Raw genomic sequence first — 25,454 nt, forward strand, 5'->3', positions numbered from 1 at the left:
GGGGCCCAGACTGGGAGCGGCGCGGAGCGGGACCGGTTTTCCGGGGCTGGCAGCTGCCTGGAAAAAGTTTCCTGTGGAACACTCGCCAGCGGGGGCGGGGGCAGGGGCGGCTGGCGCAGCAGTGGACGTGGGAGGGGGCAGGAGGGCCGGGGGAGGCCGCGAAGGGCCTGCTCGCAAACCGTTATAGTCCTTCAGCACCTCCCTCGGCCGGTGGCCCTCCTAGCCTGCCTCCCCGCCGGGCGGCTGCCCACCTGGCGACGTGACGCTGCACCAATCCCTTTCGAGCTGCTCCCGGGTCCCCTCTCCTTGCACCGCCCCCCTCCCCACCCTGAAAGAGGCGCACCCTCACGGGGCAGACACAGCGCTGTCGCCACGGAGCACCCTTCTAGCTTCTTCGTCTCCAGGACGGACGCTCAGGCTCCTCTCTCGCCTTAGCCCAACTTGCTTTCCCGCCTCGCAAACTGGTTTCTCTCCACTCCCAACTCTTTTCACTCCACGTTTCCCCTCCTCTATCTCCCACGCCACGAACTCCGATCCCCAAACTCCTCTCTCCCGCCCTCCCCTTTCCCCTCTCCTCCCTTCAACTCTTAATCCGCTTCCACCTCAGACTCTGCGCGCACCCAACTCAGTCGCCCGCTCCCGTTCGGCTCCTCGAAGCCATGGCGGGACCTGGGGGCTGGAGGGACAGGGAGGTCACGGATCTGGGCCACCTGCCGGTGAGTAGAGGACGCCCGTCGCCCCCCGAAATGCTCTCTTTTGGCGGGTTCTGAGTACCAGAGGGAGGGAGCGGACGCCCTCAAAACGGGCTAGACCAGGACTTCGACGGGTCCCGCGGGCGCGGAAGGAGACCCTGGGAGCCGGCATGCAGCAAAGGCGCCCCCTGGGCACCGGGACCGCACCAAACTCCAACGAAAGGCAAAGGCACGCGGCGGTGGGAAGGAGAGACAGAGAAAGAGATGGCAGTGGGGTGCTGCGGACCCTAAACAGCGGGGCATTTTAAATATGTGACCCGCCTTGTGTAGCGGAGCTCCAGTACCTGTCTTAGCCCGCTGGTTCCAACAGAGGTCAAAAAGTGCAACGTCGCGTGGCTTCCTGAGAGTACTCCTCCCTGTTATCCCGCCGCCCCCTCGTTTGCTGCTTCTTTTGCCATGGGAGATGCTTACTTGCGGGGTGACCCTTACTTTTAGGTGACAGCGACTAGAAAATTAAGGCGTTTGAGTCCTACTTTTCTTATTTTCTAATACACTTTCTAAAACCTTATTCTTGCCAGGGCAATGTTCCTGATTTAGTGTTGTGAGAGTGAAAGAACTCGACGCCGTTTGGGGAAGGAGTGAATTCTGCACACTCGATTTTTTTTTTTTTTATATTGTGTTCCTTACCCAACCAGATTTAGCTTTTTCTTGTGGTTTTCATTTGTGGGCTCTTGTTTTCCCGAATGCCCATCTTTCCTCTAGAGTTGTAATTGATTGGTAAGCTATTATCGCCGTCGTAATTAGTAGACTTATTATTTTGGCAGCGCCGTTTATTTCATTGGCATTTGGTTTCTGGTTAATATTGGATCCCACCCAAATCCGTGTTTCAAGTTCCCTTTTTAGACTGGCATTTCACTCGCACCCTGTCTTGAATGCAAAAGGCCCCTGGATTCACCGAAAGGGAATAAGCAGGCACCGCGCTGGAATGATCACCAGGCAACTGTAGTTCAGGGCAGTGGCCTGCTTGCTTTGAAAAAAGCTAAATATTAACCTTAAGGTTATAGGACTATTCAAAGTCGATTGACTTAATTTTACACATATTTGGCATTTAAAGAATGTGTTTTTGATTATGACAGAAGCCTGCCTCCCTCAAAAATAGGGCATTCCCAAAGCCTTCCCTATATTATTTTACATTAGATGCTATATGTGGAGAGGTAAGGTGGTACACATGGGTAACATTTTACCAAATTGTTCTCTGCCATTTAAAAAAAATCAATGCAAACTTGAATTACAGATATTAGTGTTGCAATTATTTATGCAGCTTCATAAAATATGTCACAGAACTTTTTAAAATTAAATCTTTTTTCATTCTGCATGAACCCAGAATTTCTTTCTTTCAGTGTGCATACATGAGATTTCCGGAAAATGGAGGCCTCAGTTGGTGGTTTCCTTTCTAAGTAGAACTTTCATATTCAGACTAGATTTGCACCCAAGTAAAAGTATAAAACCAAGGAGTAAAATGTTACCCTTCCTCCAACATTCTCTGCCTATGGTTGGGAAAAGAGAAAAAAAGCAAACTATGGCAGATATGTGAAACTGATGCAGGCAGGTGGGCAAACTGAAATAAACTCCCTTCTAAATATGACTAAACGGGTGAATGGTAAAGACCTCATAGAAATGATAGGGCAGGGAATTCCAAACCCAAGGAAAAAAAGAAGAAAAGGTTTACTGCCACAAAACAAAACAAAAAAAAACGAAAAAAAAAAAAAACGTGGGGAAATGGCCCAGACTACCTGACCTGGTCATGGCCCTGGGACATAAGAGTTTGGTGGAGCCCAGGAGATAAGAGGAAAGGCTGCAGTCTTTACATTGCAGTTCAGTGGAATATTAGTTTCCTGGAGCTTGGTGGAGTGGGTGTGTGAGGAGGGTAGAAAGATAAGATTGGTTTTTAATATAAGGGGAGTAGCGAGAAGATACAAAACTTCAGGACATTGATGCTTGGCCTCATTTTACAGACTTCATGAAAGTCTCATAAAGTCCTCAGATTATAACAATTTCTAAATTTTATACATGAGCCATTTTGTCTCATGTGTGGGTTTTCACTCTCTGAGCAAATTATGCATAATTCTCCCCTGTCCTCAAACACCCAGATTCAAACCCTAAGAAATCTAGCAGAAGAGCAGTAGCATGCCCTTTAGAATTTTCTTTACTATCAAATTTTTCGACATGGAAAAGCTATTGTTGCTTTAGTCGCTGAGTTATATTTTTCAGCGATTTGGGGTTTCTTTACATTTGATTTATTTTCTGACTCTTTGAAGAAATAAAACCAAATGAAGAGGTGAAGAGACATCTTAATCAGTTGTGTTGAAGTTTGCATTTTGATGCAAAGTAGAGTTGATAAAGCAAGTAAAGAAACCTTCATATGATGGTATCCCTTGCAGTAATTATCCTCAATAGGACATAGTGGAGGTCAGAAAATTGCCATCTGTAAACACCAAGTATACCAATTTGGCAACAGCCAGACAATGAGGGAAGATTCAAACCTTGGAGTTGCAAACTGAGAAAAAACATTCAGAATGTGGAAGAATAAATAAATATGACTCTAGTTTGAGATTGATACATTATGTCCTTTGCAGGCCTAGCCAGCTAAATGACCACAAGACAAAGACCCTTAAGGGAGGATAGACTTGCTTTACAAATTGAGACTTGAAGAAATTGGTAGGTTATTTGGTATTTTTGTTATGAGATAGATATTATTTTTAAACCTAAAAGAGTAAGCAGGAATGAAAGCTGGGAAACAAGAAAGGGTGAGAAAATTATATAAATTTCAACATTAAAACATTCACTTTTATACAATGATATAACTTTTTCACGTAATGCACTAAAATCAGAGACAAAATAAGAGAGCCAATGTAATTACAATAGGTCAATTCCATTATGTTTGTTAATTAATGGGTTACTGTAATTTTCTGATTTTCTATTGAATAAATATTTTCTATAGGTGAAAAAACAAAAAAGAGTGCAGAGATTTGTGGTTTGTGTTTCCTTTCTGAAAAGAGAAGTACAAAGCTTTATGTCTTTATATATATCTTTGTAATATATGTGTGTATGTGTATTCACCTTGCCCACCAGCAATACCTAGGGATGTGCGTGTATGCCTCTCTCTCTCTGTATATATACATATATATACACACACGCACATATACACTTATATATGTTTGGGTGATAGATATATATGGTAAGATATATATATAATATAATATTTTATATATATATATATATATATATATATATATATTCCTAGTATGCCTGTGTCCTTGAGACTGGAAACTATTTCTTCCTCTCCAAATCTGTCATGTCTTTCACTATGACTATCCCCTTTGCCTTCTGTGCCCAGTATGGTAATGACATTCCTCACGGCTGTGGCCTTGGTATTTGACACTGCCATGTGCAGTCCTAATCTATATTGGGGTCAGGATTAGACAGGCCTTGAGGGGAAAGTAGTGGCAGAGGTTATCTGAAATAGCACATGATCCAAAAACTATATTTGAAATACATTAGGCTTATATTTAAATATAACTGCCAGCTCTACCCAGACCAGGCCTGCTATCCACATTTGGTCATGAGAAATTTCCCACTTTACCAAGTTCCTTAGCCCCCTGTTTAGAAGCAGTTTTACCTTCATTTCAGTCAACCATAATTGAAATATTCAACATAATCCTCAATTACATATATATAGAGCATCACCTCTGCATAACACTGCACATCAGTTTATATTCTCAGTCTTTTTTCCAGTTTCTAGAGCAATGGTTTTCATATGGTAGTGCACAAGAACAGTGCACAAAAATCAAGAATAATTTGGAGATTTTGGGACCCATCATCAAAAATTCTGATTTCATAATTCCAAGGAATCTGTATTGTTAACAGTATTACCCAGATGATTCTTTTGTAGCGAGTCTATACAGTCTACAGTTTGAGAAACACTAGTCTGGATGAAGAGATTTCCCCTTTAATGCCACCATGTAAATTGTGAAGCCCATTCCTCTGACTATCTCTGAAACTCACTCTGGCACTTATCTTACCGTATCCATCCCTTTCATGTTCTCTCTCCATAAACTCTTTTCATAAAATTGCTGTTTCTAATATTACAAATAAAAGGAGGAAAGCCTCTGCTATCTCCTTCAAGGTACTGTGCAGTCTCCTTTTTGCAGCCTGACTGCTGGAACGTGTTTCCTCACTCTCCTTTACTATCCTAAATTTGAAATTTGTTGCTACTCATGTTGACCATTTTTGGTTCCTTTTTCTCCTTAGTCTCTGCCATATTTGGTTCTGTGGATCAGCCTCTGCTTTGAAATTCTCTCCCTTGACCAGTTAACACTGCTTTCTATTGGCTCTTTTCCTTCCAGTTACTCCCATCCCTGGCTTTTATTAAAATTAGCCATCAAGATAGTCTTTCTTCCCTACCCTTGAATTCAGGAGACAGAAACAACTCCCCAAAATTTGAGATTTCAGTGGGCAGCCAGACTAGGACTTTTAAACTGCAGGAGATAATTTAGATGCATAGAAAGATAACGAAAGTACAACAGGTTTGTCTAACAGTTTATGGTTCAAAAATGTTTTAAGACTTAGATTTTTAGTAATTTATTGTAAGACAAACTAGAAATTAGTTTCTTCTTTACTGACCATTTTGTATACCCAAATGGGACATCAAAACATACCAAACCCCCAAATAATCTCCAAATTGGTATAGCAGTCATAGATACGAACATCTATCCTCTTCTGGTTTTCTTATCTCAAGGTGGCAGGGCAGAGGAAAGGACCAAATAATTATGGAAACCCCTCTGACATGGAACTTCTATTTTCACAGCGACCAAAAAGATTGTTCCTTTCCAATTCTTCCTTCCTTGGAAACCCAGAATAAACTTGCTCTGACTGTAAGTGCAAAATATATGAGGAATTTGGCGTTGTTAACCTAGTATTAAGCATAGTCCTTCTCTTTTCCCCAATTTAACATTTAGTCTTGAAAGAGAGTAGCATGGAGATGGGGAACAAAAATAGCATATAGAACTAAAGAGAACAATATAGTCTTAGAATATATGAATACTAAGTTGAGCTGCCTTTAAGAGGAAATTTTTAAAATGTTATTTTATTAAACATGAGTACAAAAGATGGTTTGGTCATTTGAGAGCAGAAATCAAGTTTCCCGACATAGATATGAGGCCTCCATGAATTTTGACGGGCATTTTATTCTAGTCCATTTCCTTAGTGTCTTTTTTGAATAATTAGATAACTGTATTCAAATCAGGGTAAAGTATTTATGTTATTGAGGACTAGAGAAAGGAATAAAGAAATTTAAGACTGTGCTCAAAGATTCAAAAATAAAGCTTGTACAGATGTTACAATAATTCTCTAATATATGGTATCTTTTCCAGCTAAAATGCAGCCTTAACTATAGCAAAGATTAGTTTACCAATAGGAATCAGCTAACATGTTTGATTATTTTGACAGATGGCCAAAGACTGTTTCTCCAGAATTAACAATGTCTAAAATAAATCCCTCAATGATATCCATCATATAAATGTGCTACAGTGATAAAGTCTTCAAGTCAGTCCCTAGTAACTTTTTTGTTGGCTTTTCTCTCATAAATCTTTCAATGAGTTATAACAAAAGTGATATGCTTAATAATAAGGATAATATAATGATCTATTTTTACTTCTTAGATCCTAAAAATTATCATTTTAGATAAATTACATGTTCGTTGGGAGTATATTTCTGGAACTGTTTCTTTGAAATGATAACTGTGTATTGTGATCTTAACTTTGATGATCATTTTGAAAAACTAAGTTGCTAGGCTGCTGCTTTATCTAACAATGCTTTTATCAATTCAGTGGAAACATCTAGATTTTAGAATGATTGATAGACTGTGATTTTTATCTGTAGAATTTTAGAGCTGGGAGATCACCTATCACAACACTTTTATTTTATATATGTGAAAACTGAATCCCAGAGAGAGTAAATAACTTACCCAGAGTCATATAGTTAATTAATGGTAGAGCTGGGGCTAAAATTCAAGTCTTCTGACTCTCTGTCCGGTTGAATACTTATTGAATGATGTAATCCCAAAGCTATGTCTTTTTCCTGTGACAGTTTTGCTAGATTACACAAATATCATGGCAGTTTTAAGGAGTTTATAATTTCATTCATCTAAGTTGCATATGCTCAATAGTTTTCCTGTTTAGCTTATATTTATCACAGCAATAAAAATGTTTTCAAACAGGATTAAACAACATTTGTGTATATAAAATAAACTTTCAATAAGGTATGTGAATTTCCAAGAATTTGCCAATGTTCTTACCACTTTGTGTATAAATAGGCATCTACTCATGCCTCATATAAGTTTTGCTAAAATAGCAAAATAGGCTGCTAGACTAAAAGTTCAAACAGTGATAAAATTCAAGAAACCATGTTTTGTGGTGAACAGTCAAGGAGTACCCATATTTAAAGGTAGGAAAACAATACTTGAAGATAAATATGGAAGCCTCACAACTCTATCCCAAAACATGTTATGTTTTGTTTCCTATGATGCCACATTTAGGGTTAAGTCACAGAAAACGTCACTTTGTGCCATGAACAGGTATTTAGCAGATGCAAAGTTTAACTTTTAAAAAATTGTCTAATTTTCTTAAAATGATGCTCTTTTAACATCATGATCTTGCTTTGTTATTCATATTTAGTGATGGTATTTGTTTCTTAAGAGCTGTTACAGGTTGGTGCAAAAGTAATTGCAGTTTTGCCACTATTCTAATGCCAAAACCGCAGTTACTTTTGCATCAACCTATAATTCAAATAAGTAATCTAAACTTTGTATCCAACATCTAGTCATCATTGTTGCATGTTAAATTTTCTGCTTGTCTAGTTATCACTCAAAAGAATAATATCGGCTGGGCGCAGTGGCTCATACCTGTAATCCCAGCACTTTGGGAAGCTGAGGTGGGTGGATCATGAGGTCAGGAGTTCGAGACCAGCCTGACCAACGTGGAAAAACCCCGTCTCTGCTAAAAATACAAAATAAGCTCAGCTACTCGGGAGGCTGGGCTGAGGCAGGACAGTCACTTGAATTCGGGAGGCAGAGGTTGCAGTGAGCCAAGATCGCGCCATTGCACTCCAGCCTGGGCAACAAGAGTGAAACTCCGTCTCAAAAAAAAAGAAGAATATTAAAAGATAAAAGAGTACTTCCATTGCAAATAAATGAACTTATTTCTATTTTATCTTTCTAATTACATCATTAATATGCCTCAGCCCTCAGCCTTACATAATTGTGTGCATTTTACAGTTTTATGCTAAATAATTACACGACTACTTAATGTCCATACTGCTTATTCTTTTTTATGAATGAGTATAGTCAGTTCAAGGAGATTGTGACATGTCTATTCTTTTGGTAAATGACATTTAGGTTCTTCCCATGTAAATTTTAACAGAACAAGGCAGATTGGAAATACCACTTAAGATAGTTGAATGCAGCCATAAAAACGGATGAGTTCATGTCAGTTGTAGGGACATGGATGAAGCTGGAAACCATCATTCTCAGCAAACTATCGCAAGGACAAAAAGCCAAATGCCGCATGTTTTCACTCATAGGTGGGAATTGAACAATGAGAACACTTGGACACAGGAAGGGGAACACCACACACCAGGCCCTGTTGTGGGGTGGGGGTACGGGGGAGGGATAACATTAGGAGATATACCTAATGTAAATGACTAGTTAATGGGTGCAGCACACCAACATGGCACACGTATACATATGTAACAAACCTGCACGTTGTGCACATGTACCCTAGAACTTAAAGTATATATATTAAAAAATATATAGTTGAATGCTCGCCTGATTTCCTAAGAAGATTAACAACTTTTATTTTACTTTTTTTGCAGGATCCAACTGGAATATTCTCACTAGATAAAACCATTGGCCTTGGTACTTATGGCAGAATCTATTTGGTAAGTTGACTTACATTATTTATTCATTCTTCATTTTCTAATGACAACAAAGATTGTGAGTCAGACACTGCAAATCACATAATGCCAAAATATGGCATTTCACTTTGAGATATAATCAAATTAGATAGCCCAGTGACACCTGTAAGAATTACTGTTTATTATCACAAAAGTAATGGATTGGCTAATCTATTGTGTACCAACCAACCAAACATAACATCTAAAAATTAGCAGAAAATAAAGTCACCAATGGAAAATTGAAGTAGTTCAAGTAAGATATACCCAAATAAGATATCACTTGTCTTATGGTATACATCCATAGCATTCTAATTACTCACATTCAACTGAAAACTGAGTGTTATTAAAAGGAATGTTTTCATAACATTCTATATCATACTGTGTACTTGAGTGTGCACATGTGTGATAAAATTAGCTAAAGAATCTAACAAGAAAAAATCTGAATTTATTTAGTGATTACTTATTAAACACTAAGTATGTGCAGATGCTGTGATAGTCTCTGGGAATAAAATGATGAGTAAAGCAGATAAGGTCCCTTCTCTTTTGGGGCTTATGGTTGAGAAATGTATGTGAGTAAGTATGTATATGTTATATGTGTCGGGGTTGTTGGGGGAGCCATGTGTTACATAAGTAAGCACACAAATAACTGTATACTTCTGTATCTGTGGGTTCCACATCCATGGATTCAACCAACATTGTATCAAAAATTAAAAAAATGCGTAATGTACAGACTTTTGTTCTTGTCATTATTCCCTAACCAATAAAGTGTAACAACTATTTATATAGCATTTACATTGAATTAAATGTTATAAGTAATGTAGTCATCACTTAAATTATACTGGAGGATATGCATAAGTTATATGCAAAAAAATTACTATGCCATTATATATCAGGGACTTGAGCATGCCCTGATTTTGGTGTTCACGGGAGGCCCTGAAACCAGTCCCCCACAGATACTGAGGGATGACTGTAATTGCAACTGTAATATAAGATCTGTAAGAAAATTCTTAGTGATATAAAAGCATAAAGCAAGGGGGCTTAATTTAGATCAAAATGTCAGTGTTGATCTCCCACTCCCTGGAAAGGGAAAGTGACCGTTAAACTGATATCAGGAGGATAAATATGAGGTAACCAAGAAAAGGTGTGGTTGTGGAGGATGATGTTAATACATTCTAGGTGGAGGTATGGACAGTGTTAAGGGCTGGTTTGGGGATGGGGTGCTTTAGTAGCCGTATCACACTGATCAGGTACCTTTCTATTCTCTAATATGGGGAACTGATATTTTCTCAATCTTGTGTAATGTTCTATATAATTGCAGTGCTCTTTTTCCCCAGGCCTGTTGCTCAAAAACCGGATTACTGTCCTTAGGCTGATCCTTACAGCAGACTGATCGCAGGTCCTCCACATATAGGTTGTATAGAGGTGTCCTAGTATAAGCCCAGAGGAAGGGGCTTCTTTCTAGTTCAGAAAAGGGTGCCTTTTTTCTTGCCAAGTCTTGCAACTTTGGGACTACATCTACCCAGAGGGGCTTCTTTTCTTATTCATCTGCCCAGGTAGGAATAGAGGATGCTTTTTAAACTTTGCAGAACAGCTCCTATAGGGCCTGGTGCTGTGGCTCACTCCTGTAATCCCAATACTTTGAGAGATGAAGGCAGGAGGATTGCTTGAAGCCAGAGTTGAGATGATCCTGGGCAACAAAACAAGACCCCATCTCTACAAAAAATTAAAAAGAAAAAGTTAGCCAGGTGCAGTGGGTGTGCGCCTGTAGTCTTAGCTACTCAGGAGTCTAAGGCAGAAGGATCACTTGAGCCCAGGTGCTTGAGACTGCAGTGGATTATGTTTACACCACTGCCCTCCAGTCTGGGTGACAGAGCAAGACCTTATCACTTAAAAAATAAAAATAATAAAATAATAAACTAAATAAAGCACCCATAGCATAGAAAGTGAGTAGTAGAAATAGCATGTGGACAGGTCTTAAAAACAGAAAGAACCTTGGTGAATATAGGGAACAGAGGGAATGCTAGTATTCATGACCAAATCTTTTCAAACCATTTTGATCATATCTATTAACAGAACCAATAAACTATAAAGGGTGATATGATATAGACTGAAATATATTGCTTATGCTACCTCAATTGCATCCTGTACTGAACGATTATTTAATATTTGTGTGATCTAGGTCAGTTTTGCCACCTTATACATAGATACCTACATCTTATACATAGACAGAATATTTATGGTACATTTACAGTCTCCATGGCTCTATGCACATTTTAGTTCCTTAGGGTGTGTGTGTAAGTGTGTGTGTATACTTGTTCTGATTCAAATGTATAGAGCCACCAGATGTGAGAAATAAAAGCTCAGAGTCATATAAGGTAAGAAGCAAGGTTAAAATTAGACAACACAGAAAGATGGCTACTCATTATCATTCATGTGATAATGAACTGTGATGGCACCAAAAGAAGAAAAGTAAGAGGGTAAAAAGGTAAGTTATGCATGGGAATATCCTTTTTTAAAACTCAGGGTTTATTGGGATATAATATATATTTGGTAAGATTAACTCTTTTAAGTGTACAACTTTATGAGTTTGGACAAATACATACCGTCATATAACTGCCACCACAATCAAGATTTTCAATGTACATCTTAAACTAATCACGGTCTAGATTCAAGGAGTATTTCTACCTCTTCACTGTGTGGTTTCCCAACTGGTGTACTAGGGTTATGGCTGTCAGGCATTTTGCTTTTACATATGCTACAAACCCACAAAACTACTGTACTTTCCCTATACTTACTCTTTTCCCTGTTTTCACTACTACTATTTTTAAAATTTAGCTAATCAATTATCTTTTACAGCAATTAAAAGTCAGAAAGAGTCTTTTATGTTTATCTTCATTTTAACCATTTCCAGAATCTTCATTTCTTTAGTGTAGATCCAGCTTTCTCTCTGGTATGTAGAACTTAAGCCTGAAAAACTTCCTCTAATATTTCTTATAGTCCAAGGCTTCTGGGTAATGAATTATCTGCTTTTGTGTGAAAAGTCTTAATTTCTCCTTCATTTTTGAAAGATATTCACACTGTGTATAAAATTGTGGATTGAGAGTTATTATTTTTTTCTTTCTCTCAGCAGTTTAAACATGCCAATTTGTCTTCAGACTTGCATAGTTTCTGAAGTCTGCTGTAATTCTTACCTTTGCTCCTTTATATTTTGTCTCTGGCTTCCTTTAAGATTTTTCTCTTTGTCTTTGTTTTTCAGCAGTTTAAATATGAAATGTCTGGAGGTGTGTGTGTGTGTGTGTGTGTGTGTGTTGAAAGGATATTTATCTGAGATAATGGTAAGAGATCTTTGGGGTTCTCTTAGCTTCCTGGACATGTGGTTTGACATATTTCATTATTTGGGAGAAATTTTTGGCCTTTATCTTTTCAAATATTTTTTCTACTCTATTTGCTTTCTTCTTCTTTTGGAATCCAATTTCATATGTGTTAGGCCTTTTGATATTATCCCTCAGTTCTTAAATGCTCTGTTTTGGAGTGTGTTTGTGTGTGTTTCATTCTTTTTTTCTCTTTGTGTTTCAGTTTTGATCAATTTTTTTTTTCTGTCTTCACTTTGATTCCTTTCTCAGCTGTTTCAAGTCTACTTATGAGACTGTCAAGGACATTCTTCAACAATATTACTGTTTTTCACTTCTAGCATTTCTACCTGGCTCTTTAATAGTTAACATGTGTACTGAAATCCCCTACTTGTCTATTCATGTTTTTCATATTTTTCACTAAAGCATTTCATGCATTAATCATAGTTACGTTAAATTCTCTGTCTAATGGATTCAACATCTAAGTCATCTCTGAGGCTGGTTATGTTGATTGCTTTGTCTCTTGAGAATGTTTTTTATTTTGCTTTATTTCACAATTTTTGTTTAAATGACATAGTATGTAGAACAGTAGAAATTAAAGTAAATAGTATTTATTTCTTGAAATGGGCACACTTTTTCAGCTAGGTTGTTTATATGAGAATTCACTCAATCTAATAAGAAGATAAACTACATTTGAATTATGTTGTTGATATGAAACTACATTTGAGTTATGTTGTTGATATGGTTACTCTCAGTTCACTACCAGCTTCAGATTCCTCTAATACCTTGTGCATATGTGGGGGTCGGTCTGCTGGAGAGTTTTTCTTAATATCCCTGTTCTTTTCTCAACTTTCCATCTTCCCTGTGTATCTGTGCTTCAAAGAGGTTCTCGCTCCATGCTGTTGCCCTCCCCTAATGGTATACTGCTATTGCTTCTTATTAAGTGCTCATTGGCCTGATGGTGTGGGCAGGTAGAAATGCTCTGTTTTTCTGCTTCACCCTCAGTCTTGTAAGATCCTGGGCCTCTGTGTCACAGGAGTGAGACCTTCTTAGTTATCCTTTCCCTCTTCTAGTGGTAGGATACTTCTAATTGTTTGGGCCCACAACTAATTCTTGCCCTTCCCCCAGAATTGCAGGACTTTTTTTTTTTTTTGCCTTTCCCCAGCTGCAGTAGGTCTTCATCTTTACCCTTGGGAGAATACACTTTGCTGCCTTTCCCCTAGGTCTTAAGACTTTTATTCATGAAAGGGAAAGGAACTAGACCTGGTTTCCTACCTTTCCTACTGCTGTGGCTTCTCATCTCCATCAGATCTGTACCATAAATCTGTATGTTTGTATAAATTTGTCCTGTGTCTATGGCTTCCAAGGGTTCTGTACTCTCATGCTAACCCACATTTGCTCTTTAGCAATTCACTAAAAATTTGCATGCTTGCAACCAAAATATCTCATGCACCTCATAAATATATACACCTATTATGTGCCCACAAAAATTAAAAAACAAAGAAAAATTTAGTTGAATTCTTTGTACCTGCTTCCGTTGTGACCTTGTCTTCCCTCTACAGCCACAGGTGAGCTAGTGCTCATGTCCCATCTCTTTTTGCAGGTGCTTGTCTTTCTCCAGACCTCAGGCTAGTGTGTTGCCTTGAGACTTCTCTCTAGATTGAAGAAAAGTTATGATTAGCTAGATTATTCAGCTTATTCTTGTTGTTAGGGTGAATGTGGCACACTTTCCAACTTTCACATCCTCATCAAAAGCAAAAAGTCCATGTTAATTCCTTTTAACTGACTCTTCATGAAGAATCTACCATATGCTAGATCCTCCTGTACACATTTATAAATCCTAAGAATTTTCTGTGTACCTACTCAGGTCCAGAGATAGAGAACAATTTCTAACATCAGATCTTCCAAGTACAAACTTCTTTGTTGCAGAAGGTAGATGCTTAAAGAGACTTCATTTACACCAGAATGATTTCCCTCTGTCATTCATTGACTTTACCTCTTTTTTTCTACCTCTAATTACTATAAAAATATTTGGGATGGTGGTGCTATCCACTGACAATACCCTCATGGAAAACAATCTGGGAGTATGTAAATAAACACTTTAAAAATGTTTATCCTCTTTACACCAATAATTCAACTTTTGGAAGTATATGATAAACATCCCAGACATAGAAAAACATGTAGATATACATTGCAGAAGAAAAGTAGCATATTGTGGTGAAAAAAGGGCGTGCTTTGAACCAGGCAGACCTGATTCAGTGCTTACTTAGCCATTAACTAGCTATAACCTTGAGCAAGTCACTTAACCTAAGTTTAAATTTCCTTATTTATAAAATGGGACTAATAATACCTACCTTGGGAGGTGCTATAAAATATCGAAACAATATACATATATATACACATTTGTAATATTTGGAATATGGTAAATACCTGTTAAACGGCAGTTATTGCCATCGTTATTGTTGTTATTATTTTTTAAAAGTTCAATTACAATAGTTTAAAAAGATGGAAGTAAATTACTTTTTAACCAGTTAACATATCATTGTCCTATAAAGCAATATTTATGAAGTTATCTAGCAGCATAGAACTATGCTTAAGATCTTAAGTAAAGTATTCCTTATTATATTTGTGCCCCAATTACAGCTATGTTAAAATATGCAGATAAAAAATGGTGAATTAACGATTAGAATAATGAGATATTGGATTTTTTCTTTTCTAATGTCTGTAATATAATATTTAAGTACAGAACATATATATCTGTATGTATATTTTACATATTATACATATGTGTGTGTATTAGACAGTACCAAGTGTTGCATAAATAACCTGTACTGCAAAATAGAAGCATGATACCATTCAAAATTAATGTCAGAGTGACTCATAGAGTCCTTTGCTTTTTCAGTGCTGCCAACCACATCCCCTGCTGGAGTTTGTTTTGGTTAAAGTCTCTCCAATGTCTTCCAGCTTGTTTCCAAGGCCTCGGTCCCTGGCAGGTTTCCAGCTGTCTGCTGAAGTCTGTGCACATTGAAATGAAGGCTGAGTCTCACACTACTATTGTAATCCTCTTCCTTTCCTTCTTTTTCCTCTAATTAGGTGCCTATCCTCTCACCCTCTCCCACCTCCTGCCAGTTCAAACCTCACTTGAAATTGTGGGTTCTATTTTTCTCTCTTTTTAGGAGAGAAAGTACTGGTCTTCCCTTTTTTGCCCCAGTAGAGTTAGAGAATATAGTTTTCTCCTCACCTTTAACTGCTAGTCTCATAGTTTATGGGATGTCATTTTAATTGGAGGAATGTTTAGTGTTTGACCATATGAGGCCATATTAGAAAAAAGAAAATAGGTTGGAACTCATTTTTAATGGTACTATTAAAAAAAAGTAATTTCCCCAGAGCAATAGACACAGAAAGACCACAGTATTAAGAAAGAGACCAAGACCTTTAGGGTGGCAAAATTGGAGGTGGCAACCTGACTCTCCTAGTAACTGACAGTAAACGTGTCTCTTGACTTTCTGGGCCCATTTCTTCAACAATAAAACAAATGTATTAGACTCAATAATCTCCAGGCTTTCTTTTGTCTCTGAGATATTGCACCTAGCACAGTGCCTGGCACTCAGTAAAATGTAACCTATTCTTATTCTTACTGTCATCAGCATAATTATAGTAATCCTATCATTGCTTCTCCACCTTACACAGTAGAAGTTGATTATTGGCTATTAGCTGGAGTAGTTTCACTTTTTACCAAATGAAATTATTTTAAACATGTTTTTCTATTCTTTCTTCTGTTTCACCACCTGACAGTGAGACCTGATTTTTAGCTCAGTAACTAATAAGACACTCAATATGAATGTAAAACTGGGTAGCTGGTATATTGGGAAGGTAGGAATGCTTCATTATATATGTTATCTAACACCATTTTGTTAAGTATAATACTAGTGAGGTGAGACAATGAATTGGATATCCAGAATGAATGAGTTTGCCTTGGCCCTTCATGAGGTCTTGACTACACCCCTAATATCAATCACCTACTCCTACGTTACCATTTGCAGGTGGTGAGGACAGAAAAAGGAATGGGAAAGGATTCAAGGCAACCATTTCAAGCAAAGGAAAAATTCACCTGAAATAGAGTAAACTTCTACAGTTGGGCATAGAGCCTAATTGCCATGTACGCTGATGCCTAGTTGAAACTCAGTTAAATGCTGGTGGAAGAAAGGGACCACCCCAAGTTTCTTACTGTTCTAACACCTAAAAACAGACCATGGCCATATGTAAGCATCCATCCTTGAAAGAGATCACGGGAGTCATCTGTCTCTTGGTGGTCAGTAGATTAAGTGAGGTATATGAAGGACACAGTCAGGAGCAAATTCCTGAATTGTTTGCACTCTGTCCTGAATTGTTTGCACTCTGAAAGTATACCATTAAATATGGAAATTTCGTTTCAAAACAATGCATCACCCTTAAATTTGGTTTTATAAATCACCGCCTGACACATTGCTTTTACTTGCAAACCTCACCAGACAGTTGAGATTTATGTTTATTAGTTATATTTTCTGGATTTGAAGTTGGTGCAGGGAATGGGAATGGAAAGGAAGGAAAGGAATGTTGTCCTCAAAGTTGATGACATACAATTTATGATATTTTAAATTACATTTCAGAAACACAGTGCTGACATTTGGGTTGCCTAGCCACTAGGCCTATTGGATGGGGGTTTGAGTATTTTTCCTTTTAGGCTGAAATTATACTGTTTATTTGCCTACCAAATGTCTAGCACTGTGAATGCTTTCTTTTTAGGTAGGAAAGTTTCCTCACATCCTTGCCATTTTGCAAATATAGCTTAATTAAATCAGCCAACAAATAATGCTTGAGCACCCTTAAAGCACATAGCACTATGCATTTCATTATACATTGCAAGTTTCTGAAGCAGGAGCTGAAGCTGAAGCTGAATTGAGGCCACAGGCATACTAGGCTATTGTGTCTTCATAGTACAGTGCCACAAGTCCAGAGCTATGTCTTGGTTCCACCTTCATCCTGTGACATTGTGATAATGTGCCTCAAAAGTAGGGATTGGTCTTTCTTAAGGAACCCTCAAGCTGCTCTAGCATAGAAAACATTAAATTTGCCTATTAAATAACATTGATTTGAATGTGTAAACCATTCTGTAATAAAAATTTAAAAAATACATTTATTGAATGCACACTATGTCCCAAGTACCATGTTACATACTAGGTGCTAGTTAGAATGATCGGAATACATTTTTTAGGAGCGGTCATTTTTATTAAGCAGTTTTAGTAGAGATAAGGAAGGAAGTATTTTCTGTATGACCGTGACTGCTTTATTTGAAGAGGGAGTGATGGGTAATGGAAAGGAATGAGAGAGATTGGAAAAAATGAAAAGAGGAAATTGGGACATAGTTTTTTTGTTTTTGTTCCTGGATGTAGAAAGTCTAATGAAGCTTCTAAAGAATGAGACTCCAAGAACAAGTTTTTCCTCAATAAGAAAACAGGTTGAATATTTGCAATGGGGGTGAAAAAAACAGCATAGGCTAAATAAATTGAGACTCAGGGGACCAAATTAGTGGAAATTGCTGAGGCTTACAGGCCTTGGAGAAAAATGGAATATTTCTATCTTGGCCATGACAACTCTCCAACTGTGGAATAGAATCCAGGCCTCCAAGTTGCAGGCTTTACTTTTTCTTAATATGTTATACCAAAATTTTCTTTTGCTTCCCAATAAATCTTGAGGGAGGATGAAGCAGTTGGTAGCTGACAGGTATGAAAGAGGAAAGTAAATGTCATGGGATTTTTGCTCCCAAGAGGTCATAATTATTTTTCACAACTACTCTAATCTGCTTAACATGTTCACAGATATATATTGGGAAGTAATTCAAATTATGTATTTGGTGTATTGGGGTAACACAAAATATATTATGTCATTTCTGCAGATGCTTAATCCAGTTGATTGTTATAAAGTTGTTCCAGGAGCAGGAAAAATAAATTTAAATATTTGGAGACAAATACACATTTCTAAACAAAAGCCAAAACTAATAAATTCTTTATAGCATGGTGGCTTTGGTCAACCAGATAAAAACATCCCAATTATGAAAATCTTTATGAATTGTAAGTATAAATCTCCATGGGGAAATAATGCAGTTACTTAAAAATAGGCATACAAAATTGCCTAATTGCTGCTAAGCTTATAGATTTAATGCTATCTTTAATATATTAGTCCTAAGAAAATTTATCTGTACAATATTTTATAAACCACTTTATAGAGTGATGAGGGTGGGTTGGGCAGTGTTAGAAGTAATAATGTACTTTTTAATATATCAAAAAGCAAATTTTGTTTATTTTGCTTTTGCATATATATGTATGTATGTGTATGTGTGTGTGTATATATATATATATACATAGAGAGAGAGAGAGTTACATAATTATGGTCAGATTTTCAGAGTAAATTCTGTTAAGGTGGTTGAAGTATCACGAGTTCTTGCTTTAGTTTATCGTCTAGTAGTTGACCACTAAAAACTAGTTAACTAGGTCCTCATCACATTTCATGAAACACTCTTTGGAAAATAGCACTTCAACAGTTGTTACTCTTGAAATAAGAATAGTCCTAACTTGATTTTAGGACTTCCAACATTCTACCATACTTGTGCATCTGTGTCTAAGGTAGTTGTGTGGGTGGTGCCAGAATCGCACTTGCAGATTAATGTGCTGCTGTAGCTCTCTGAGGGTGTCAAAAGAAAAGTGGAAGCTCTTATAATTTTATGATGCTGAGGCTACTCTGAAGGCAGGCTCCTAAAAAGAAGCTTATTAGTAAGACTAAATTAAAATGTCAAAGAATATAAAAAGACATAAACAGATCTTTATCCTGCAGTTTTATTTTTTCCTGCTTACCTACACCCAGGTTGTAATAAATTCCTCCTCTACCAGAGCATAAAGAGAGGGAAAATGAAGTGTGAATTTTGTGTTATTTCAATTGGAGAAATCATGATATGATGGTAGTTTATGTGTAATTTGTGTTAGAAAACTAAGAAAGCTCCTTTTGGGTTTGTCCTTCTTAGGCAGGGTCCTTTTATGACTAGGGAAAGAAGGTTAGATTGTTCAGGGTCCCCTGAGGGAAAGAAGATTGATTATATTCTAAGCACTGCCAGTAACATTTTGTATAAATCATTAACTCTGAAGAGAAAACAAAACAAAAATACCACCATGATCTAAAAGGAGAAGTCTAAGAGTCCTCAGAGAAAGACAGCTTTTCTTGACTCTGAGAAAAAAAATAAAATAAATAAAATTATTGAGTGTTTTAACTGGGTGAGAAAAAGATGGAGATTTAAATATTAGTCACTTTAGAGATAGTGACCTCAATGTTCTAAAAATGGATAACATTTACTTATGAGCTGTAACATGCTTACAGCTCATAAGAGCATTATGAGGTAGCTACCATTGTTTTCATCATCCTACCATCTCACAAACGAGGAAACAGGATTCAAGAACCTGAGTTACTGAATAGGTTCACAAAGATAAGATATTGCCTTGCAAAGTCAGGATTTAAACCAAAATTTGCTTGGCCCCAGGTCTGTATCTTAATTATAATATAGTATATTCAGCTCAACAGATATAAACCAAAGTCAAAAAACATTCAATTAGATTAGCCAGTTGAAAAAACAATCTGCCCAAGTGCAAAAATTTACAAGAAACTGATGAGCTGAGGTCGGTAATGAAGATCATTAATGATGTGTCCCTCCAACATATTTGTTTCCTTCATGATGGGCACTAAAACAGTCTAGTCTTAGGGTCTTTTTCTGGAACGTAATAGATTTCAGAAAGGGATGTGGACAAGCAGATAGTCTTTACAGGATACTCAAAGCTGATGACTAAATTTCTACTCAGACTCCTGGAAGCCATGAGAAGGTAGAGAAGTACTTACTGTCAACCTCTTCACTCTCTTCTTGTGGGCAGGGGCCCATCTCTGAGGCAAGGGTGTTTTTCCTGTTTTATTGCTTCTACTGGGAGCCCTGGAAAAGAGGGAAACAACAAAGGATCATTGAAAGTTAGTGCTTCGGTTGTAGATGATTGGTTTCTGATTAGTAGGAATTTTAAAAATCAACACATTAAAAAACAATTTGTATTTTCTAATGAATGTATTTCTGAAAACATGAGTGAATATTAAAATATGTAAAACTTAGGGGACCCTCATTTGTTCCCTGCCTGAGAACAGAGATCCCAGAGTCTGGGCTAAATAAATTACACGTAGGTCTAAGTGGCTATAGCTTGGAAGGTTAGAGGGTGGCAGAGGCAGAGAGTTAAGCAGGTGGATGGAAACAGTAGGGGTTTGCAGGTGAGGAGGTAAATACAAGGTGTGCTATTTAAGTAAAATTGTTCTTATATTGTTCTCATCAGATGAGCATGCAGGTTTGAACAGAAATTACAGTTTTAAGACTTTCCTGGTGGTTAACCTCTACAAGAATTTTGCAAGCAGCTGAATTCCTCCCACCTTTCCACAAAACAAAGTGTTTCAATGACAGTAGAAAACCAGTTACAAAGCTTGGGGTGGATGCCTAAGAATTAGTTAGTCTTTAGTTCCTGAATTTCTTTAAGGGTAGGAACCTGGACTGTTTCATTTCAAATCTACTCTTAGAATACCTAGTAAAGTGCATTGTACATATTAGGCAGCAGGGCATAAGGGATAAATGGCAAGCAGAAATTTCAATGCAGACTGTTTTGTATATTTTCTGTTGCCCACACTCATATACTCCTTTTATTAGTAGTAGTATCATTCTACAAGTAGATGTTATGAGAAACATTGGCTATGTCCAAAAAAATCTATCTTAATCACCTTTGTGATCTCTTTGGGACTAGCACAATACCTTATACATATGGGTACTTGACACAATTTCTTCTGGAACTAAAACGATATGAGCAAAAATGACCCCCCCTCCCGAATGACTATTTTTACAGGGGCCCTCTGCAGATGTGCCTTGATGGAAAGGACTAAGTAATGACACCCTGTTAAGCCAATGCTGGAGACAGGTTGGCCTTTCAAAATTATACCACCTAAGTAACTTTCTATTCTGACTATAAAAAGGTGGCACTGTGTAGAGATAAATATTTCCAAAGGATGGAAATATTAGCCTTACTTTTTTATTACTTTCTGCTGAATGAGTCATTTAGGAAGCTTGAAAGAGTATATTTTTTCTCTGGGTACTGTAGTTTGCTGTAGTGCTATTGGCATGGCCAAGTATAAGGATGGCTTCAAGAGAGTCTCATACCATCAGGAAGATGTCTAGAACATGTGTAAATATTTCCTGACTTGGAGGATTGGCAGCTGTTAGAAAGAAAAACACATATAAATAAGAGCCTACAAATGCCCTTGCTTCTTGTGGCCTTCTACCTACAATTCCCAGTTGCTGTAATGGTTTTTTTTACTACCTTACATTTTAGTAGATTTCAAAAAAAATTAAATGGCTTGAAATGTTAAACTCTAAAAGCTTTAGTAATGTTTATTTTGCAGGTCCTGCACTCTGTGTGTGTGTGTGTGTGTGTGTCTGTGTGTGTCTGTGTGTCTGTGTGTGTGGGTGCTTTTTCAGTCCCGTGTCCTAGGAAACCACTGCCAGTCTGAACAGTTGGTCACCATATGTATATGCTTGATTTATGCCCTTTCATACTTAACAAAATATTATACTCTATAAGAGTTAGTGGTATATTCCCCTCTACTGCACTAAGAGCAAGGAGGAACATACATGAGTAGGAAGGTGCCTACTAATTTAAAAGAAGTGTGAAGTAGAGAGATGATACTGGTAGGGAGCAGAGTCTGTGTATATCCCAGCCAGTGCAATGTGAAAATTGGTTTGACTGATTTCTTCACCAGCACCACTACTGCCCCCACCCCAAAATATGCAGACAGAATTAGTTGGTTATTTGATGGAAATTACAAAAATATTTGTTGGAATCTGGAACACATAGCCTTACTAAAATGGAAAATGAATCTTTTACATTACATCCAAATGCTTTTCGGGACTTCTCAGGCAGATCTGAATGTCTGGATTCAAGGGAGGGAGATTAGTGAAGTATAACTCACTGTCAACCTACCTCTCTGAGGCCCTTCAGATGGGATACCTAGGAATGAGGCCAGAACGTTCCAGATAAACGTCCCCCCATTTCCTCTCCTTTTTTGAATCTGGCAGTGGTATGAGTGATAGGTGAGTTGCATCAGGAGAGGGTTTACAGAAATCCATATGGCTGGTTAATGTATACAAGAAAATTTGTTTAAAGAAATAAGTAGCAAAGTAGCTATTTTCATAATTCCATTGAGGCTGAGCTGTAAAGCCTTCCTCACTCCACAAAACAGGAGAATTTATGATTTTTAAATAGGCAAAGTATCTGCCTCTCAGCAGCTGGTGTATATAGTAATGTGCTCCCAGCTCCATTGTAAGTGCTCATATCTTTTGAGTTCTGTTGGTGTTGTGAATCATCTTGCCATTTACTTGCATTTTATATATCATTATGCACTTGGTAGAAAACTACAATTTGTGAATTGTATTGTGAATTGAGTTACAGTAACAGAGATTTAGTGCCTGAGGATGTATCTCTAGGTTTATATGGAAGCAAAAGCCATTTGAGTTTCTAATGATGCCACTTGCTCTCTATTTGCATTGAAACATGCAGAATGAGATGTGGACCCAAGCAATTTTACTTAGCCTCAATCTAATTTTTTCGTTCTAAAAAAAGCTATGAGGGCAGGGACTAGATAATATTCATTGTTTCTTTTATATTCCCTGCAGTAGCACTGTGCTGAATCAAACTTTGTTGGTTAATTCTATATTTTGTAGTTTTCCTTATTCAAATCTTATATTCCAGGGCCCTGATGACCAGATAGAGGGGTGAAGGAATAGAGCCTGGTAAGTGGGGAAAGAGATAAATAGGATACAAGAGATCTTAGAACTAGGGTTGCCAGATTTGGCAAATAAAAATACAGGATGCCAAGTTAAATCTGATTTTGATGAAGAACAAATACATTTTTAATGTAAGTATGTCCCAACAGCATATAGTTATACTAAAAAAAGTTTACTTGAAATTCAAATGTAAATGGGCGTGTTCTGTACTTTATTTGCCAACCTTACACAGAATCAACTTTACCCCCATCACAGATTTGCCACCTGACAACGTCATGTTAAGAAACAAGAAAGAAACTGACTCTCCCACCTGCTGTGGTGTGGCAGAGAATCCCAGATCAGCCTATCTAAGAAGCTGCCAAAGGGTGGGGAGGAGGTGGTCTTCTGGTCCCAGAACAGCTGCTACTCCTCCCTGCTTCTTCTGGCAAATGTTTTGTAGTGCTTTCAGAGCTTCATAGGAATGCTGCTTTGCTGGCAGCTGTAGGGATCATTGACTCCAGGTGAGTAATTCTCTCCTCATTGAGGGGCTGGGTCAAGAAAAAAAGAAGAGTTTTCTCCTTGACATGCCAAGGACAGCATTTGCCTGCTCAGTCCCCTAGGCTGCAGAAGAGAATCAAGGTCACTCTGGGTTTATTTTTTCCTACTCCATAAGGGAAAGGGCTCAGGGCTGGTGACTTGAATTGATTAGTCACTCTCCGGTTTTATTATACCTAATATAGGCCCAAGCCCCTAGTGTGATTGCAATCAATATCAATCAATGATGTTAATTTTTTTGGTGAAAGACCTTATGTTCTTCTGTTTCACAGGCCAGGCTATTACTGGCTTTAATCTATAGATTTCTCACAGAAAGACCGTTTGTGTTATTTAGAGCCTCATTGCATGCGGTCCATCTCTGTGATTTTTAAGTTAAATTACTCATTTTATCTGTGGTACTGGGAAATTTACCTTAAGGAAGGATATGTAGGACATGAATGGTCAGTGTGTGGAGTGGAATTGAGGCAGACTGCCGGCATAACTGCTTAAATTCAACTGTCACGTCACGCTGCTCTTAATTCTGTCAACATAGCCCAGAGAATATACTGTTTTTTTTTTCCATTTTGTAAATAATGTTCCTCGAGGATAAATAACAATCTGCAAAGGAATAACACTTCTGTAGACCCTAAAAAGATTATAAAAGAGGCAGCAATACACTGTAGATCTCCAGATGATGTAACATTGTTAGTTATGTCCTCTCTGAATTTGCTAAGAGTCTTAGTGGAGAGAGAGAGAGAGCCAGAAACAGTGTCACCGTCTCTCAGCCCTCGGGAACTTCATTTGCTGTACCTTCTACCATCATCAACTCTCTTTCTAGTTCTTCAGGAAAATTAGTTTCTCATTAAAAAGTGAGGGAGACTATTTGCTGTAATGTATAGATACAAAATAAATAAGTCTTAGATTCTAGCCAATTACAATTCAAGATACCTTTAATTAAGAGCTTATTGTATACCAGATACTATTCTATATGCTTTATAGGCATTAAGTCATTCGATCCTCATAGGAATCCCATGAGGTAGTTTTTATAAATGTTATTCTCATTTTGTGTATGTAACTGAGGCATAGTGAAGTTAAATAACTTGTCTAAAGTCATGCAGTAAATGTCTGAGCCAGGTCTGTAATGAGATATCCCTGGCCTGTAAAGCCCTCACTTTTAACTGTGCCATATAAAACTACAGGAGAATTGTTAAGTTTAAAAAAAAGCAGTACATTTGTACATGATATACTCAAATCAGTGAGGAACTGGAAGGTAGTTCCACCAAGCCCCCAAGTAACATTTATAATGAGGATCCAATGTCTACAACTCTCCCAGTTCCAGTACCATTATTGTTTTCCTCCAGTCTGTGTCAAAGAGACTTTCTAATGAAAACAGAGATAATTAATGAATTATATTTTCAGTCATTTGACAAAGCCAAATTACATGACACATTATATGGGGAATATTAGAAACTACTTGAAAAAATAATTAGCAATTCATGAAGTGCCTGTTCTGAATAGTAAATATTTAAGAAAGATTCAATTAAATTTTCTAGTAGCTAGCTTTTTATTACAGAATCAGTTTTATGTAAAATATTTCAGCAGCAGCATGCCCAGTGCACAATATAGGTTTTGGAACCAACCAGAACAGGAATAAATTAGACATGCTATTGATATTGTGCTACACGATTTCAAAAGGGAAAGTTCTTCTCTCAAAAAAGCTAGACAGTTGAAGCATTTAAAAGACTAATCGCTTTGACAAGAGCCCTGACCAGGAAAGTATCAGTTTAGGTTCATGGAATACATTCTAGGTCATCAGCTAAAAATTCATGTAGAGACTTATTTTCACAAGTTTAGAGTATGCAGCTTCCATCTTTCTATAATCATGTCATACTAGTCCCCTGCCATGCCACAGTGGGAGCATGTGCTTTGGCATCACATAGATCTGATTTTAACTCATGGCTCCATGAGGTGAGTGACCAGGGAGTGAGTTGCCTAACTTCTATA

General features: G+C 37.6%; 1 protein-coding gene across 3 annotated transcripts in view; it reads left to right on the plus strand.

Moving 5' to 3' along the window:
• Positions 1-214: 214 nt before the first annotated feature.
• The window catches only part of NRK (Nik related kinase), a 135,897-nt gene continuing 110,657 nt past the window's right edge, over positions 215-25,454 (plus strand). For 2 of the 3 annotated variants that reach the window (XM_054473118.2, XM_063660119.1), the window contains exons 1-2: positions 335-716; positions 8,622-8,687. In XM_054473118.2, the coding sequence (XP_054329093.1) occupies positions 660-716; positions 8,622-8,687 (123 nt within the window). In that variant the 5' untranslated portion in view covers positions 335-659. Of the gene's footprint in view, positions 717-8,621; positions 8,688-25,454 lie in introns of all 3 variants that reach the window. The other variant, XM_063660118.1, reaches the window with a different exon arrangement.

This window comes from Pongo pygmaeus, chromosome X (genome assembly GCF_028885625.2).
Source record: "Pongo pygmaeus isolate AG05252 chromosome X, NHGRI_mPonPyg2-v2.0_pri, whole genome shotgun sequence".
NCBI lineage: Eukaryota > Metazoa > Chordata > Mammalia > Primates > Hominidae > Pongo > Pongo pygmaeus.